The sequence below is a fragment of the Carassius auratus genome, chromosome 29 (assembly GCF_003368295.1).
Source record: "Carassius auratus strain Wakin chromosome 29, ASM336829v1, whole genome shotgun sequence".
Lineage (NCBI taxonomy): Eukaryota > Metazoa > Chordata > Actinopteri > Cypriniformes > Cyprinidae > Carassius > Carassius auratus.
In genome coordinates this window covers 16215581-16236275 of record NC_039271.1, presented here as the reverse complement: position 1 = coordinate 16236275, position 20695 = coordinate 16215581, and the positions used below count along the sequence as shown (strand labels likewise).

The 20695-nt window shown below is 37.6% G+C and overlaps 1 protein-coding gene across 1 annotated transcript in view; it reads right to left on the bottom strand.

The window, feature by feature from the left end:
• The window catches only part of LOC113048225 (thyrotropin-releasing hormone-degrading ectoenzyme), a 110399-nt gene that overhangs the window by 19174 nt on the left and 70530 nt on the right, over window positions 1-20695 (bottom strand). Inside the window, exons 8-12 of the mRNA XM_026209880.1 lie at window positions 18491-18556; window positions 12615-12802; window positions 5115-5203; window positions 3326-3459; window positions 3081-3136 (exon numbers count right to left, since the gene is read on the bottom strand). Coding sequence (XP_026065665.1) covers window positions 3081-3136; window positions 3326-3459; window positions 5115-5203; window positions 12615-12802; window positions 18491-18556 — 533 coding nt within the window. The remainder of the gene's footprint in view (window positions 1-3080; window positions 3137-3325; window positions 3460-5114; window positions 5204-12614; window positions 12803-18490; window positions 18557-20695) is intronic.

Below are 20695 nucleotides of genomic sequence, written 5' to 3'. Positions count from 1 at the left end.
AAAAAAAGTTCTTTGTGTGACAGTCTATGAGCAATCTGGGCGGGTCTCGGCCAGAGTAAAATCGCCCAAAAAGGGCCGGCACTCCACAGAACATGACTTGACAATGATTGGACCATATCAGTGTTAATTTCGTTGACTAAATATTTTCGTCATTATTTTCATCACGAATATATTTTTGCGGACGAAAACGAAACGAAAACTAAAATAGAAGGCACTGATGGAGACTAAAACTATGACTAAATTGATTGACATTATCGTCAACGAATAAAGGACGAGACGAAAATAGACTGTGACGAAAATCAAATCAGCAGACGGGAGAGATGCGAGGAATGAACAAAAGAACCGGCAAAACGGAACAGACTGCATGAGAGAAGAGAACCAATCCGAGCCTGACTTATTGAGACGTGAAGCGAAGGTTTTCAGTTTTTAAATGAGCTCCCGGGAAGACGGCATTCGAAGAGGTGATGTCGAAAAGAGCGACAAAATGTCCACAGCTCACTTCACGTTTGACAACGAACAAAACAAAACAAAGCGTAAAGCACGCGGAGCGCTCATTCGTGGCAAGAACACCACCAATTTGAAAAGACATTTACAGACGAGCCACCCGGACATTTTCTCAAATGTAATTTCACAACGATGTTCTTTTGTTTATTGAGCTAAGCAAAATTGGAAGACTGCAGTGCGTAGATGTTGTAGCATTAAATATTACGAACTGAAAAGTACTGTAAAATAGCCCCTTCTTCAAGTTAGATGAGAGCACAATACTAATACGTAATATCATGATAAATACATTTGATTAATACTAATGTTTAGTATATTTTATAATGTTCTACTTGTTGACAATATCACAAATATTTCTATATTAGTCATGTGAAACATGAATGTTCACATCCTATCATTATACATACAAATCTAGCAGATCTATTCAGAATCTATTGTAGTATTTAAAACATACAATATTGCTAGACAAATGAATACCTTATAAAATCTTGTTACTTTTTTTTATCCACCTAGCTGCCAACTTATTAAATATTTACTTTAAATGTATGCACTTATTGTTCAGCTCAGCTTTAAGCTTTAAGGTCCTGGACCTAACGTTATTTTTCTTTTATTGATGGTCAATTGGCAGCTAGTTATTGTTTACATTATCATGACAGTGTTTGTGCCTGCATAAAAGCTTTTGAATCTAAATAAAGACACAGTTGTGTTGAAATAAAGTTGAATTTGTGTTTTATATATTTTGGTTAAGTTTGTTTCCTATACCAGCTGTAAAAAATTGTCTAGTAAATCTGTTATTGATTTTAGTCTTATTTTAGTCGACTAAAATACCAAGCAATTTTAGTCGACTAAAATACCAAGCAATTTTAGTCGACTAAAATACCAAGCAATTTTAGTCGACTAAAATAAGACTAAAATTAAAACAAATCAGATGACTAAAACTTGACTAAAACTAAAAATAATTATAGTCAAAAGACTAAGACTAAAACTAAATTAAAATTTCGTGTCAAAATTAACACTGGACCATATATATAGAGAGAGAGTGGCAGAACAAACGGGAAGTCTTAGTGACAGCTATGGTTGAATGTGCTATTAAAAAAAAATCCCTCCCTTGCGCAGTTTGGTGGTGCATCGTCCTATCGCCCTAATGAAGAAACCACTCCTGCTGAAATTGACTGGAAGTTGACATTCAATGGACATGGAAGCAGAGGTGTTATTGGTGCCAAATTGCTAAATGTTTCTGACTGAGTACTTAGGACTAACTGCTGGTATGATTACAGAAAACATAATGCATCTACTACTGCTGATGCATTTCTACAGCTGGTAAATATGACATGATCACATTCAAATTGATTCATCTGGCATTAGCTAAACAAATATCTGAACATTGTCCGGTGATGCTATTTTAATCAGTGTTATGAATGGAAAATCACAGTTTTGCAACACTTTGATTTTCATACAGATTTGTCAATCGTGATGTAACCTTCTGAAATCCCAGGATCAATTTGCACTGTTATCTGCTGTAACCTTTAGTCATTACAAGACCCTTTGTTTGAGGACTGACTTCTATGAACAATCTTCCAGTATAATCAAAAGCTTTTTAGGGAAATAAGGTTTCAGAAATTATTGATTCACCTGTTCAGTGTGATTCAGGAATAAAAAAATAAAAAAATCTATATATTTAATACACAGTTTTATTGCGTTTTCTGAATGTATATATAATAAAATGTTAAAAACAATTATTATTGTTTTTCATTGAATAACAAAATGTATTTGTGCATTACTTAATTTTGACCATAGTAAAGTTCTTAGAGATTAAATGTTTCATTTTAAAATCTGGCTGATGTGTTTTGAACTGATCCAGACTTGGCCCTATAATACACCCGGCGCAAGGCGCATCGCAAGTGTGTTTGCTAGTTTCAGTCCGGTGCCGTTCGCATTTTCCCGTCCAGCGCCACGTCGTTTAATTAGCAAATGCATTTGCGCATATTTTGCGCCCATGGGCGTGCTGATCTAAAAAAGAGGTGTCTTCAGGTGCATTGCTGGCGCAATCCTATTTTAAGGAGCTGAAAATAGACTGCGCCATAGACCAACTCAAACCTGATCTAAAGTCTGGCGCAATGTTTTTTCTTTGTTATTTAAAGAGCGTACACACTGCTTATTAAACACAGGGATGCACAGCAGCACACAAATATGCTGAATATTACAAATTAAAGGATTGCAATGCATACATTTTTTTTGTAGGTTAATTAAATATATATATACAAAACACGCCCTGAGTGCACCTGTGGCGTGCGCTTTACACTTTGCCTTTAGATCGTTAAAATAGGGCCATAAGAGTTTTTTCTTACGATTATAATAAGTGCTTTCTCACTTGTAGGTCCACTGAAATAATGTGACAGTTACTGTGACACTAAAAAGCACCACACAAATAAAGCTGAATTAGTCTGAATAGTCCAGCGTGTCTCTGAAGGATGTTAAGGATGGTCTGAAGGATGTTAAATGGATCTGCAGTGCAGGTTTCAGGCTCTCTGAATGACTCTGCATGTTTCCAGAGGGGCCGTGTAACAAACAGAACCCACCTCGCCAGGTTGAAGACGTCATCAATCAGACCAGCCCTGTTGCCCACGGAGATGATCTGCCGGTGGAGAACAGTAGAGACATTTATAATGCAGCAGGAAACATGCAGGATAGATGGGAGTGAGGAGGAGAATGAGGAAAAGGAAGAATCGTGACAGAAGTCGAAAGAAAACTCAAGGGAAATACTCAAAAAAGGAGAGATGATGGACTGAGAGAGGACTGAAGAACAGCATTGTAGGAGCTGTACCGTTGGGTTGGTCATCAGCTGCTGAATCAGAAGTCTCCAGTTGTGAAGGTCGTAGTTTACTCTGAAGTAGCCTGTTTGATTGATGTTGCCCAGCAACCACGTCTCACCGTCCACGTGACCCACTCTGTGTGTCTCTATAAATACACAATGTAAAAAAAGAACATGAAACAAATGTTTAATGACACTTCTGACAGCTCAGTGTAGCTCAACTCACATGCAAATGAGCAGAAACACATGGCACCAAATGACATCTAGACACTTAGATAACAGAAAGTAATAAGTTAATAAAAATCATTAAAGAAACGTGTTTAAAACATTTAACGGAATGAAAGTAAACTGACTGCATTTTTAATTGAATATAACCGAAAATTATACAAACTGCTTGTTATAGTTCATATGTACTGATATATTTAGCAATTTTCAGTGCATTTATCATCTCATAAAAGCAGTCCAGCATGAAAATGTATAGGAAGAGACGATGCATTCAGCATTTTGTAATGCACAACATCTAATGTGTCTGACACGTTCTCATCTTGTAATATTCCAGCCAGACCTTGTGCTTTTTCATGGATAACAAATACACTGGTTAAGTGCTTTTGAGTGCATTTGAAGTGTATCGTGATCCAGGGAGCATCCAACCATCAGTGGCCAGATTGCAGGAGTCAGGCGGTGAGTTAATGCATTTAAATGGGGTCTCTATGTTATAGCCTCTGTTTCTTTCAAGAGTCACTGAAGACTAATGACTTTCAAGTCTTTCTTGAACATGCCGCTGTGGATCTGCATTGTAGCCCTGATGAGGGCTGTCTCTCAGAGAAGGTGAGAAGAAAATGGAGGCTGTTAAATGGTCTCACAATCAGAGGAACTCTGAGCTCTGAGCCACACGGATCACTCACAGACCAAATTCAATTCTGGCTCTTGGAATTTTGAAAATCCACCTGGTTCTCCCAATGGAGAGGAAAGGAATGGAACAGAATTGAAATAATAGAATGATGGTGGACATGTGGCTGCTGCATGACTGTGTGACTCAAAGATTAATAGTATTTTGAATGTGTTGTAAAATGACATTTACTTAAATGCACTCTCAGGAGCAGAATTAGTCAAATTTAATGAGGAAATCCAATTAAATCTGTACTTTTATCTGTAGTTTTATGTGTTGCTGGGTGATTTGACAGCAGTCGTGGACTTAATAGGTCAAGGACATGGCATTCAGATTTCTGTTTATATCTAAAAATGTACTGAAAAATGTAATAAATACAATAACTTGAATATACCATGGTTTAAAATTCTTATTGATAATTGTGTCGAAAATCTAAGGGTATGCTGAAAATATTATAAAGTAAATGTTTTATTAAAATAATGTAGTTGGGCATAATCTTTTATTTTTATCTCTAATCTTGTATGTATTAATGATAACAATAACAATAATATTATTAATATTATTATTATTAATTTTTGGCAAATCAAAGTCAAAAGTAAAATTCTGGAAATTGTCTCACGGGGATTCTCACCATTAATTGTCAAAGTCATTAAGTCTCTTAAAATATTGTGTTAATTAGCTATTTTTATGACGAGGCAAATTTAGTTGTTGACTGACAAATTACTTTGTGTGACATGCATGGTGTGACAAAATTAATTATTCATGAAATTTGTAAAAAAAAAATGCAAAAGAAGAATCAATTTTAAAACATTTTGAAATAAGAGGTGTACACTCGTGTAGGTATAAGAAAAAAAAAATGTTATTATTTTTTTATTTGGTGGCTACAATAATAACTTAAGGCATAACTGGTACCTGTTTTATTGGAGACCCAAATGATGGTCTCTGCTGATATGTGACTGGAGTTTCCCACTGCCAGCGTAAGCGGTATTTTCCACTGGAAGCTAAAATGAGACAAAGAGAGAAATAACAGCTGAAATGCTTCTATTTGATCTCAGGGGTTTAAATGCCACTGCTGCAGAAACCTACTGTATGACACACATAATCTTACACATACGGACTCCCACGACTTAATGCGATTGTGGGCTATATTTGCACGATATCCTCTCTGTCTCGGCACAAGCAGGCAAAGTGACAAAATCAGAAATATCAGATGATTGTTAAGCTGAAAGAAAGCCCAGCAATGTCAAAGCTCAAATAAATCAGCTTTCATTCTTTCCCAGAGTGCTTTGCTATCTCTCTATCACACACACACACAGCTGTGTATCACTCGTCACCCGATCGTTGTCATGTTCTGTGTCGCCACCTCATTTTGACATCGATTCATCTGTGAGTGTGTGCTTTCATGTGTTAGTGTGTGTATGAACATCCCTAGGTATGAGTGCACATCCAGTAAAAGCCTGTCTGACAGCTGTCACTATGGATGGCCGCCCCTCTTTCAGCTGTCTAAATGGCTGACACACAGGTGGACGTGGACTGCTGTCTGCCAGCGTAAATTAACCCAGACGACAAGAGCACAGCAGAGCTGACCAACACTAATACACACTGTAACCTTATGAGATCTAATGCAAGACCGAATCATTAAACCATGCAATTTGAACTTTACTTTTCCACAGTTTTCCACCTTCCTCAACAAAGCCATTTCATTAACTGAGAAAAAGTATTAACTTTGATATTATGCAAAACATATAACTTCAGTATTGCACTAATACTGGGGGCCTTTTGCCACATGGTGGTGAAACTACTTTTTATTATTAGTTTTTACTCAGAATGTGTTGTTTACTAAAAGAAATATGCAATCAATCACAATGGAAGCAGGGAAAAGCACATTTCCCTTAAGGTGTGTCATTAGTTAGATTTTATACAGAAACTATACGTAATGTTGTTTTTATACTTAATCATGAAAATATGATAATGAATGTCTCATAAATTACATATCACATTATATTAACAATGTAAAAATGTTTAAAACAATACATTTTTGTGTTTTCAGTTTGCCTTTGGTTAGCAGCTTTGCATAATCTCTAAGCTTATCACTAAATGCCTCCGGTTAGCGTTAATGATTTTGTTTACTTAGCATACTGCTAACTGCTAAAGAAAGAGCTTTGTTCATTAGCTAGAACAAGATATTGTGATAAGAAATATTGTATCTTGAGGCAACATGCTAAAAATATACCCTGAACACCTTAGCAACCACATAGCAACACCCTGTCAACCCTCATAGCCCCGTTGCATTGTGGCAGTGAACTTTACACAGACACTCACCAGATTTTCAGCATAAAATGTCAAACCTTAGTCATCTAATATGAGAAGAGCAGCCTGGATTATTTTATGACATCAGTCTCGGATGTGGGGAATGAGCTGATCTTTAGGGATTTGTGTTAGTTCCTGAGACAGGAATACTTTTCAGGCTGCTGGTGACCCACCTCAAATCATTCAGTAAGATTGTATTCTTAATTATGTCTGAATAAGCTGAAATGAGGATTCTGTTTAAAGATAGTAAATAGTTAAATAGTTAATAAAACGATGGATACAGCAGACGCTGGAGTTACTGGGCTGAATGTTTGCAGTATATCACAGTGGAAACTAAAGCACAGTCAGGAAGGCATTATGCATAAGATGAAGCAATATGATCCTGCTGGGAAACAGTATTTAAATGTGTATGTTTGTAAAGACACTATAGAGATAGATGCTGTGCTAGAAGAGCGCTGATATAACAATACTTATGATTTCCAGTGATAATAGAAGCATCTGTGTGTGTTCAGATGAAACCACACACTGATACATTTACATAAAACTCATGTTCATCAGTGGGATTGAACAAGAGAAGAAAGCAAAAGAAAATGAAAGTTCTCCACAGGCTGGTAATTTGGTGGCTCATGTTTATGTTCATTTGTGGAAGCGTCTGTTATCATCATCGTTATTTACATCCCTCAGGAACTTTGTGTTATGGCCCAGAGCTTTAGATAAAATACGAATCAAGATTTCAGTCTCTGCAGCATACGGGTAAAGTGTTCATGTGAGATGAGACGTGAGAGCATCATGTTATGCTTATGGAAGGAAGCAATGTTTGTTAGCTGAGGTTCAGTTGCTGGTAAAACTTCATAATAACTTTCATTTATATATCATTAACAAACATGATATAATGCTTAACAGGTCATTAGCTAGTATATATTCTCATTGCCAGAAATATGAGATAATGTTCTTGTTAATGTTTACTAATGAACTTACTAAACATTTCCTAAAGACCAACATACGATTTTTTAATGCAAATGTTAGCAAACTTTCAGTTTGAACAGACTGAGCCATGTTTCCTTATAATCAAACTGACCACTGTACACTGTTAACCCTTTAACCAACCCATAGCAGCAAAAGTGTTGTGCATTAACACAAGCTTTTAATCATTTTATAATATCTGTTAAAATATTTTGTAGTGTTTGATATGGAAATGAAAGTTTAATGACATTTGTAAGCATTTCAACATGAAATAATGATTTGTTTGAACACTATCTAGAGTTTAATAAGTTGATTAGCAAACATTAGCAAGCACATTATCTCATGTTTCTAACTCTTTGAATATATATTAACTAATGATCCATTAAGCATTATATAATACTCGTTAATGATTTATTAATTAAAGTTATTATAAAAAGTTACCAAGAAATTCCTAAACCTTTAGAACTTTATTGCTACTATAAAAGCGTAACAGCTGTTGTCTGGATGTGTCTACATTTCAAAATGACTGTGATTAACCAGCATCCTCTCTTTCTTTCTCTTTCTCTCACTGGATGTGATCTCTCAGTCTCACTGTCTCTCAGTGCGAGTGCGATAATATCTCAGGCTCTCTTTAGGGACGGCTGGCTCTTGCAGTCTATAATGAGTCACTGGGGGCTTTTGTGGCTCAACATGTGCGATAGATCCTCACAACACTTTTATCCAACACCAGCTGCACAGAAGAGAGGAAAAAAACACAAGTGTGTTCATTTGAAACCTTCCATGGATTCACACATGCTGGAGTTAGTGTTGAGCTTCTGTGTTCAGTGATGTTGTACAGACTTAGACTTTCAGTCAGTCATCCAGCAGTGGCTTAAAACCACTGAGACCATGAAGAAATGGACAAAAGAAGATAAAGATGTTCTGCTGGATGGGTTAGAGAAGAAAGACTGGGATTGGTTTTGAGGAAATCTGTTGACACTGCAGAGAGCAACATGCAGCTAAACACCAGCTAAACAGAGGTTGGTGATGGATTTCTGGAACACCAGGAATTCATTCAGTTGTAAATCGTGGAAGTGGTGAAGTCTAATAATTATTTGAGAATTTACTTGAAAAGACACTTTTACTCCTCATATTATTAAAGTTATCCAATTACAAGTGATCACACATGAATATAGGTTTAAATGTGATCTTATTTAATCATACATTGCATTTGTAGTTGTAGTTTTTTATTTTTATGTACACTTAAGAAAATCAACCATTCGTCGCTTTAAACATTGCTGCTCTGTTTTTCCTTGCTATGAAAGAAACTCTACATCTACAGTTTTTTCTACTTCATTTATATGCCCAGTGGTGTTCAAGCTGATGCATCTTCATACTGTAGTTAATGTTACATTGCGGTTCAGATGTGTATGTGTGTTTTGAACTGTTAACAGTCTAGACACATTCCAGTGATGTCACATGAATGCATTACTGCACTGCTTAAGGTTTCCAACTCTATACTCTGAGTCTATATATATATATATATATATATATATATATATATATATATATATATATATATATATATATATATATATATATATATATATATATATATATATATATATGTATAGTACTGTATATCTATTTTGTGTGTTCTGCATTTTTGCAGTGATACCAAATTTCTCCTCAAGGATCACTAAAGTATTTAACTTGAGCAGGAACATTTTCTTCACTGTAACAGTAGTAGTGACAGTTTTATTGCCAGAATCTTAATTATATTCTTTCATTGTGGGGATCTGATCATAACCACGTGACCCTGAACCTCCAGTCACAAATTAGTCTGACAGTTACACACCAGCCTCAAGCATATCAACACATACCTGCAAAATAAGACTCAATAAGACTCAGATCCGCCTGTAAATGAATTCTCAGGAGTAACAGCGCGTCCCCATTACAGTCAAGCAGCCTGCAATGATAAAATTAATTTGTGCTTTCAAGTGCTAATAAGATGTTAATATTCTCTATAATATCACCTGTGCTCTCTATAACAATCTGTGCTGTGAAAATACAAATAGTCAGGTAAGATACCATTGCAAAGGCGTTAATAAAGGAACGGGTTCAGCTATACACTTTTTACACTGGTGAAAATAAGCACAGGATCTACAAAACTATCTTAGATGTGCCAAATGGTCCTTTGTTGATTTCAGTGTGTTGAAGTACAGGGTGATCATTTTATATTTAACCTTATATCCACTATTAATGCCTAACTTAATACTGAGGTTTTATACGGAAGAGGAAAACTGTGGGCCTGAAAAAAATGCAAGTGTTATAGGCTTCCGTTACAATTTCAAAGAAATATTTATCATTAAATACAACTTACAAGACCTATACAACACCCTTTGGGGAAAACCATTTAACATAAGCTACTTTAAAAATGCTAGGTTTCAACTATAAGTAGCCTATCACATCATATTTTCTGTTCTTTTTACTAACTGAAGGGCGAGTCAAAATTAAATACTGTGGAAATAAATAACAGACCAAAGATGATGTCATTACAGCTGAAGTTGTATTTAATCCAAAAGAGAGTCCTTTATTGCGATTTTGAATGAGGAACTGAATTAGCACATCAAATGTGTGCCTCTTTGCTAGCTGGATTATGAAGCTGCTTTAACAGAATATCAATGTGCAGTTGTTTTCTGTTGAGTTTGTAACTCTCCAGACAGACTGTGGACCCTCTATTAATGAGATGGTAGTGGATATGAAACATACTGAAGGAATGTGAAATACATTCAAACTGACCTTCTTTGTTTTCTTTTGTTGCTGCCAATGTTTCTGTCAGCACATTTTGCTAGGCTGGCTTAAAGCCTGAAGGTGTTACACTGCATTAAAAAAAAAAGGTGCCAAATCCCGCTGCGTTCTGGCAGGTTGTCTGGTACTCAGCTGAAAACCCCTCAGCTGAAAGAGACGCCCCTTACTCGCAACACAGCTTTCCTATTGATTCTTGGAACAGTTCTGCTTCTGAACGCCTCTGCAGAAGACCACCGCACTCAGAAAACATGTTCATGTAGGAGGAGATATTCAGATGAAGGTGGAACGAATGAACTCCGGAACATACAGATTTCTACCTGCATGTTTCATATTTAGGACACCAGATGGCTCGATGTGGAGAGCTAGCCTAGCTGCATTAAAGCAAAAAGACTTTGATTATCTGCAGATGATAAATCAGATGATTTTGATGACAGAAATTATGCTCACTAGAATTATAATTATTATCTCTTACTTCTAATAAACAGATTCCATTATTAACCACCTTTAGTCAGAAAACCACATTCAGAATATTTCAGCTACATGCTACAAGTTCAGGAGCTCATTTCCTCAAATTGCAGGTGTTTGGCACCGATATTGTTCTTGAATTAAGAAACATTGTCACTATCTAAATGGCAAAACGGCCTAACAACACACACCTCACTCTCAAACTGACAGCACAGCATTAAAATTCAATTCTTGATTCAATTCTTGTGCTGCTAACAGTGTCTGATCCAAAACAAAAGGAGGATTTCTAAAACGGATCAGAGGCAGTTTTGAATTATTCATCTCACTCTAACGAAGAATTAAACTAATCTATCTGGCAGTGACAGAAGCAGTTTTCCGTGACGACGCAGACGGGTGCCAAACAGCATGTGGCAGTGACGGGTTAGCATGGGTCGCTAATAATAAATGAAATGCTCAGTTAATAGCTGCTTGATAGCTTGTGAGCATGAACATGTTGTGAAATAGAATTGTTGTATTTCTTACTTTCCTGCTAATCCTAAACCAGCCTAAGATAGTTGATAGTACTGATTTTAGCTGACTGGCCATTGTAAACCAGCAAACCATTTTAGACAAGTTTAAGCTAGTTTTTTTTTTTTTTTTTCTTAGCAGGAGCGATAAAGACAATCATCTAAAGGTATGCTTTATAAGCAATAAACTGTTCACATCCCTTGGATGGAAGCAAGGAAATCCTTTGAGTCTTCATGCTGTTGTGGGGCACTAGGCTAATTTTTTGCTGTCTAGCTGTGCGTATAATCTCCAGATGGTCTATAATTCTGTATTTCTTCCAAAATTACTTAATGTTTAATCAAATTTTTGATGAAAATGGTTTCTTCTCTGCAGCTACAGAACTACTGTAGATTATTATTATTTTTTTCAGTCTGAGCTTGATCTGATCACAGGAAACTATCAGTGAATTCAGGGAGGAGAATCACTGACTATAGGCTTTTTACATTATTCAGTATTGCAGTGTTCAGCCAACGTACCGCCATCAGTTCGTAGCAGTGAATGAAGATGTATCACAAGTGCACTATGGAGTACCTCAAGGCTCAGTAATAGGGCCGCTGCTCTTCACGCTTTATATGTTACCCCTGGGAGATATCATCAGGAAACATGGTGTTAGCTTTCACTGTTATGCTGATGATACTCAGCTCTATATTTCTTCGCGCCCGGTGAAACACACCAATTTGAAAAACTAATGGATTGCATAGTCTATATAAAAAAACTTGATGACGAGTAATTTCTTACTGCTAAATTCTGAAAAAAACAGAGGTTTTAATTATAGCTCAGAGGACCACCAGGACAAGATCACAGGAAACAGGTGATTCTTCTGCACAATCTGACTTTGCTGCAGCCTGGAATTGAACTACTGATTTCGTCTGGTCAGAGGAGAACTGGCCCCCCAACTGAGCCTGGTTTCTCCCAAGGTTTTTTTCTCCATTCTGTCACCGATGGAGTTTCGGGTTCCTTGCTGCTGTCGCCTCTGGCTTAAGTAGTTGGGGTCACTTCATCTACAGCGATATCGTTGACTTGATTGCAAATAAATGCACAGACACTATATAACTGAACAGAGATGACATCACTGAATTCAATGATGAACTGCATTTTGCATTATTGACACACTGTTTTCCTAATGAATGTTGTTCAGTTGCTTTGACGCAATGTATTTTGTTTAAAGCGCTATATAAATAAAGCTGACTTGACTTGACTTGAAGTACACTCCTCTGCTCCATATATTATGGTGGATTTCTGCGATGATGTATGAGCTCATGGAGAATCAATGTCAAGGGACTGATGGAGTTTCATTTTCATGCAACAACCTCTCATGATTGACATATGGCAGACTACCTTTTGTTGAACAGCTCAGGATTCTGGATCTTAGCATCCGTGTCATAAACGAAGTGCTCTTGCGAGATGGTGACACTGTTGTCAAGACTGTCATTCTTGCTGATGGTGACGACAGGGTAGCCCATCTGCAGGGTCCAGCGGTCCATGACCTGCGTGATGTTGATGTCCTTTCCCTCCCGCTGCATGGCCTGTGAAACAAAATATGGTATATAAATTAAAATACATCATACACATACAGATTGCAAGAGTAAAAGGTGCCAAGTAAATATATAAGTGTCAGAAAGTGTAAGTGCATTGAGTTATTGTGGTTTATGTTAGTTTTTTTTTTTTTTTTTTGGCAAATCGGAAGGGAAGTGTCGTGAACTGAAATGTCCAGTGAGCGGTGCTATAAGCTATTTTGCTTGAAGTAAAACCTAACTGATATATTGTTGAAAAAAAGAAAACATTAGATAAAAAAGTGACCATGTGATTTTAGCTCCTACAAGTCTTTTATCGAATGTCATTACTCATGTTTTACTGGACCCGTAACCGAACAAGCCACATCACAACTGCATTGCATACCAGGTAAGCTACCGAGCAAGCTTACTTTGCAAGATACAAACGTGAAAGTGTATTAATAAGTTTACAAATCATGCACTAAGGTCATAACATAATATTGTGTAAGTATTTGTTATTTGATTACTCTAACCATATAATATGTGTGAAAAGGAATAAAAAAACACCAGGGCTCATTTCAGCTGAACTCTGCAGTGAATTGATAGATACATTTGAAGTTTTGCAAAAATGTAGGTAGAAGTAAGTTTTTTTTTTTTTCAATGAGCCCAGGGTAAAAACAAAAACACTTTCAGGTCTTTTAGTTAAAATCTCTTAGTGAAAGGTGATTAAACTACACTGTTCTTTTAAACTGCATACGCAGAAACATCACAAGGCAATTTCCAGTTATCTAATCTCTCTATTCAAGAGAAACGCTTGTAAAAGAGCAGAATTAGATTTTTAAGTCTGATTTTTTTTTTTCAGAGGAAGCTGCTCCTCCTATTTTAAAGAAGTAAAACATAAAATTGGATCTCATGGCTCATTAATGACTTTTGTCACTGAAGGAAATACACTGCCTACACAGTTACTCCTTATTCTTAAAAAATGCTATTATAAATGGCTCAACAAGGTGGACAACTGGCAGTTTTCATGAATTGTTTTCAAAAGTTCTCGGTTCTATGGGACATTTTAATGTTTTATAGAATTTCATCTACTTTCAAATCAGTATCCATTTTTTAAAAGAATGGTATAGTAGTTGAATGCAAAATATTGTAAATGCATTTTGAAACATTCAAAATATTAAGGAAAAAATGTAGTCCATACATTACCCAGCCCTAAAAAGGTGCACAATGGCTAATGGAGGCTGTAGTCTTTAGCATCCTTGTTAGCATGCATGTAAAGTCAGTATTTTGAGATTTAATTTCAGGCTTAACGCAGATGTCTGTAGACATTGAGGCAGCTTTGCTAGTTTTTGTATCAAAGCAAATGTCATTGGCTTCACAGATATTTTCCATCATTTAATTTCACTGCATTTTAAAGAGGTGCAGCATTTCATGTTTCCTGGGGTCAATTGGTAGTTTCTTAAAAAATTGGTTGTAAACCGGTGGAGATTTACAGTGTTGTGTCAGTGTGTTGTGGAGACCCGTGGGAAATAAAAGTGCTCTGTCAGGCTCTCTTGCATTCTGCAAACGTCAGAGTAGATCAGTTAAGTATGTGCACTTACCTTATCCAGTGTAACTTGGACACTCTTGCTTATAGCAGATGATTCTGACATTATGAGAATTAAAATCGGAGACTAACCAAGCTTGTTTGAGATGATTCGGCTATTAAAAAACAACAAATGAAATGGATGACTTCTCACAGCTGTCAATGACTCATGTTTTGTTGACTGTGTGCATAAAGAAGAGGCTCTGCAGAGGCTGATGATGGCAGCTGATGTTCCTACATATAGAACGGCTTTCAGGAAGCTGCTGTACCTTTGCCCTGGTGGATATAATTAAAGGAAATGAAGGCCTGTCCGGCGATGGGTCGTGAGCTTGACAAAGGGCTTTGTGGGCTCTAAGCACTGCCAGATTATTGCAGCAAATTGGATTTCATGAATAGCTAATGAACACAGTGCATATCAGTATTCATTAGATGATGGGCTGTCACAGACTGTTAATGTAGCTAAATTCATCAGTGTCTGACAAACACGGCCACTGAGAGGATACAGAGGTCCAGGTCTGGCCACTTCACATAAATTCACCTTCAAATACATTCTGTTTTGTAAGAGAAAATGAAAAAGCGGCCATCAACTGGTTTTTTAGAGAGTAATGTGAATTACAAAACGCTTCATATGACACTGATAGCTGCTAAATCTCCTGCTGTTCCATTACAAGCTATAATAACTTTGAGATTACACTTGAAAGTAATCTCATTAAAGTCATGACACTTTGTGAGATGAGTGAGAGAGGACTTGCTGAGAGTTTTCTGACTTTAAAAGCACATCTCTGTGTTGTGAGCTGATGACTTGAACCCAACTATTAACTTGATAATGGCTGTTGGCTACAACCGCTTTCTTCACAGTCGCTATTTAGTGTCTTAATTGACCCTTTTCCATTAATGCGCCTCTTAAAAAGCTTAAATCTTACATATTAGATATTTATGCTTTCAAATAATGTCTGTATTATTAATAACAGCACGGTGCAGGTGATCTAGCTTATTAGCATCCTTTAGCACCACGTTTCCATCTGACCAAATATTAATATTGCTGCATTTCATCAGTTAGATGTTTGATATCTTTACTTGATACTGCTCTGGGTGTGTATTCACAGTGTGTGTGTGTGTGTTCACTGCTGTGAGTGTGCACTTTGGATGGGTTCACAAGTTCACACTTACATATAATTAGCTGAAGTATTATAATGCATATTTGGCATGCTATCCGGGGAAGGGGCTCCGAGCTCGGGAATGGCCCGAACCTAGAGTACCCCCACCCCATATATAAAAGTGTAAAATGAACTCTAGTGGAGGAGATGGGGTGGAGGGGGGATGCTGATAAACCGTCAATGGAGACAGGTAGGCTAATTCAGCTGTATTTATACCCTAAGGTTAATTATCTTAAGTGGTTCCACCTGTGCTAATTAGGCTAAGTATCTGAAGTGCTTCTCCCGAACCTTGTTCACACTTACATATAATTAGCTGAAGTATTATAATGCATATTTGGCATGCTGTCCGGGGAAGGGGCTCCAAGCTCGGGAATGGCCCGAACCTAGAGTACCCCCAAAAAGCTAAAGAGCAGAGGACAGCCGCGGGATGGCATCTCGAGAAAGGGTCTGAATGTTTGGCCAGTGGGCCCGTGATGGCGGCTCACTGTACCTGGACTGAGAGTCCCTGCTGGCCTGCAACGGGGAGCAATTGTAATTTGGAGCGACCGATCAGGTGAGTTTGTGCCTTTCTCTGCTGTGAGACTAATGCTCGCTGGACAGAAAGAGAAAACGGGAAAGAGGAAAATGAGAGCTTGACCGGGAGATTTTCTCACACTGCGTCCGCTATGAGACCCAATGCTCGCTGGACGAAAGAGAAAATGTAAGTGCTCTACCGGGAAAGTTCTCGCTGCATCCGCTGTGAGACCAAATGCTCGCTGGACAGAAAGAGAAAACAGGAAAGAGGGAAATGAGAGCTTGACCGGAGATTTTCTCACACTGCGTGCACTGTGAGACCCGATGCTCACTGGACAAAAGAGAAAATGTAAGAGCTCTAACAGGAAAGTTCTCGCTGCGAGACCAAATGCGTTTTTTTTTATTATATATATATATATATATATATATATATATATATATATATATATATATATATATATGCATATATATATATGTATATATACAGGTGCTGCTGTGGCAGTGGGGAGATACAGAAAAGGCTCCTGCGGGAGCACACACTGCTGCGGCAGTGAGGAGGTATATAGGAAAGGCTCCTGCGGGAGCAGACACTGCTGCGGCAGTGTGGAGATACGGAAAAAGCTCCTGCGGGATCAGACACTGCTGCAGCAGTGAGGAGGTACAGGAAAGGCTCCTGCGGGAGCAGACACTGTTGTGGCAGTGTGGAGATACGGAAAAAGCTCCTGCGGGATCAGACACTGCTGCAGCAGTGAGGAGGTACAGGAAAGGCTCCTGCTGGAGCAGTGAGAGAGGCTTGCTGCGGTGAGAACTGGGGTACGGCCCAGGCTGGTTGGATTCCAGCTCGAGGAGAGCTCGGTCTCGGGTGGCACGATCATTGTGTCGAGCGAGGCGAGCTCGGAGCTTGCACGGTCTATTGGCCATGATGTGTGGCTTGGCGAGGAGATCAGCTGCCGCGATGACGCTTAGTGCTGCTCAACGGCCGTGTATGGCTGGGTAGGAATGTTTGCCGTTCCGGCAAAAGCAGCAGGTCTTATAAATCCCCGGTGTAGCTCTCTTCGTTGGTACGAAAATTGGGTCTGTGGTAAGGTGACAGACGAAGCGAACCAGCATGCTGATAAACCGTCAATTGAGACAGGTAGGCTAATTCAGCTGTATTTATACCCTAAGGTTGATTATCTTAAGCGGTTCCACCTGTGCTAGTTAGGCTAAGTATCTGACGTGCTTCTCCCGAACCTTGTTATGAAACTACATTTAAATGCAGAGCATGAATTCTGAGTATGGGTCACCATACTTGGCTATATGTCACGCCACCTCCATACAAGGTGTTCTGTTGATTCTGAGGATATGGCTTATAAAGAAATAATAGGGCAATCCTAACATTTGTTTTAGCATATGTGTGATTATAATATATATATATATATATATATATATATATATATATATATATATATATATATATATATATATATATATATATATATATATATATATATATATATATATATATATTAATTGCATTTTATAATTTAAACAGGTTTTTATTATTAAATTATTAAATACAATTATTTTATTAAATTAGGAACTTTGCATTAGCATTGCAGCATTTGTTGTTCCAGTAACTAAACTAAAGGAATTATGGGAAATGAAGTATGCCAGTTACAATATGGTTGCTAAGCTTTTATGGTAGTACTAGAAGACAAAGAAACTGAATTAGCAGATAACAGGAAAAATATCTACAGGAAAAATTTCTTTCTGTCAGGGGGTGGGTATGAAAGTGACTTTTCATAGGCGGGCACTCATGACAAAATTTTTATTTTTCAGGCCCGAGTGTAGCATATTAATAGGTAAACTTTCATTCAGCAGAAGATAATTTTTGGACTTTTCTTGGCTTATTCTTGGCTACACCTGAGCTGAAGGGCAGATGCTCATGTTTAATCTGAGAGACTCATCAGGCTTGTCAGCAATTATGTGACACTTAACTAATCGGGTCTGTTCAGATTCAAGTAATTTGTAAATTAATTAAAATCACTAAAATTAGCAGCAGCAAGCCTTCATTATCAGTTTCTGTGAACATTTACATTTAGCATGTTTCAGTGATCAGATTTCTGGATCAATAGTCACCTTCTCCTTTAGAAAGCATTTCCATTCTAAGCGCAACCTCAAGTGTAAAAGCAGACTATCAAACACAACCCAGCCTCCATATCAAACTCTTTCCCTAATGTGTTGATGTGAGTAGGTGGTGTATTGGCATACATTTGTGCACCGCTGATGATATGCAGTTATATAATGGCCTCTGACTTATATGCAGCCCATGAATCTCTGAACACCTGTCTGCAGGAGATGCACTGTGTGAATTTAAGTAGGTTGAACACAGACAGTTTCACTTGCTGCTCAACTTGACTGACCCCAGCACTGATTCCTGCTCGCGATGGAGGTCTCACAACCAGAAGATGTATAAAATCTCACCTCAGAGAATTTGTTCCACAAGTCATCTCTTGCCGCGTTCCCGTACATGTGTGTCATCAAGTAATCCTGCAAACAGACAGAGACGGAGATCAATATTGGAAGAGAAATAAATTGGACTTGGACGGGAAGAGTGAACTTGGGAAACCAAATGAGCGCAAACAATAACATTACTAATCCTCATGGTTCAAGCTGAACGTATGCAAATTAGCAGCAGATGTTTGGGTGTGATTGGCTGTCAGTTCAAGGAGGACCATAAGGAGGCCAATTAGAGGCTGATTATGTTGTTCGAGTCGATGCTGCATCATTGTGTCATGAATAACATACAAATCAGAAACAAGACATAAAAGATGGTCAAACTGCTCACATTAAAAATAAGCATAGTTCCTGTTCAATTTTGAAAACAACAACAACAACAACAACAACAAAAATGATTAGGAGAAACACACTTTTCCACTTCAATTTTCTGCTGGTAACATAGTAAATACCCAAAAAGCATGGTAAATTTGGTAAATGCTTGGTGAAAGTATATATGTATATATATATATATATATATATATATATATATATATATATATATATATATATATATATATATACATACTCAGATTTTTGCGAAGATAGGAAAGATCTCAAACAGACTAAGTGCAATAAGTGCATAATAAAAGTGCCTCAACGTCAAACACACAAATCTGCATAGAAAAGTGGATAAAATATTTGTATTGTAGTGTATTATTGAAGCTAAGACTCCGGTGGGTGTTCATTTCACTGCTAACAGACTTTAATTTGTTAAACGCCAAACACTACATTATCAGTGTGTCTGTTTGGCCCTGCAGTCTCAGTGATACGGTGGGCGACATGAAGAAGCAGTCTGATCCTGGAGAGCACATTTACATTCATCTGATAAGAACATCTGGTGGGAAGCCTTTTCCCTGCTGTATATGAGAACTCTTGAGTGACCGTGAGCAGTAAACCAGTCAACTGTAATCCGCTTCCTGTTGCTGGAGTCAAGAGAGCAAGCTGTCAAAAAACTGCATGTCCTCTGCATGTGACATACAACTGATTTCAAACTTCCTTTATACTTTTTAAAGGCATAATTATCTAAAATAAATCTAAATAAATAAATAAAAATATTATTTATATTATATATAAAAAACAAAAACAAAATATTCTAATAATATTTTGAAGTCCTTTTGAAATCCTTCGGAAAAGCCTTACTATGAAGTTTGGTATATGTTTTGTAAATTTGCATAGCAGCCATGATCCATTTTATGTTGGTCTTGACATTTTCCAGTCTGCTTGGCCTAAAAATGTGTATTTCAATGAATGTGTCGTCAGCCACCACTGTTAGTGACCAAAAGCTCTTATAGAGAGACAGGAAGCAGACAATCCTAACATCTTCTACTGTTTATATATATATATATATATATATATATATATATATATATATATATATATATATATATATATATATATATATATATATATATATATATAGTTTTTTGAAAAACTGGTCGCATTCCACTTAAAATCCTGTCTCCCTGCTACATTAGACCCATTCCAATTTGCCTATCGCAACAATAGGTCAGCTGAGGATGCCATCTCAACGGCACTTCACTCTGGCCTCACCCACCTGGACAGTCAGAACACACATGTGAGAATGCTGTTCATAGACTTCAGCTCTGCATTTAATACGGTAATCCCCTCCAAGCTGATCTCCAAGCTCAGCCATCTTGGAATCAGCACACCCATCTGCAACTGGATTCTAGATTTTCTGACTAACAGACCTCAGTCTGTTAAGTTAGATAACCTCTCCTCCTCCATGATCACCCTGAACACTGGAGTGCCACAAGGCTGCGTACTGAGCCCTCTCCTGTACTCCCTATTCACCCATGACTGTGTTCCTGTTTATGGCTCCAACACCATAATCAAATTTGCAGATCACACCACGGTGGTAGGTCTGATCAAGGATGACGACGAGTCAGCCTACAGGGATGAGGTGCAGCACCTGGCTGTGTGGTGTGCCACCAACAACCTGGAACTAAACACCCAGAAGACAAAGGAGATCATTGTGGACTTCAGGCGGACTAGGAATAATGCACACACACCCATCTACATCAACGGAGCTGTAGTGGAGCGTGTGTCAAGTTTCAAGTTCCTTGGCATCAACATCTCAGATGACCTCACCTGGTCCCTAAACACCTCCAC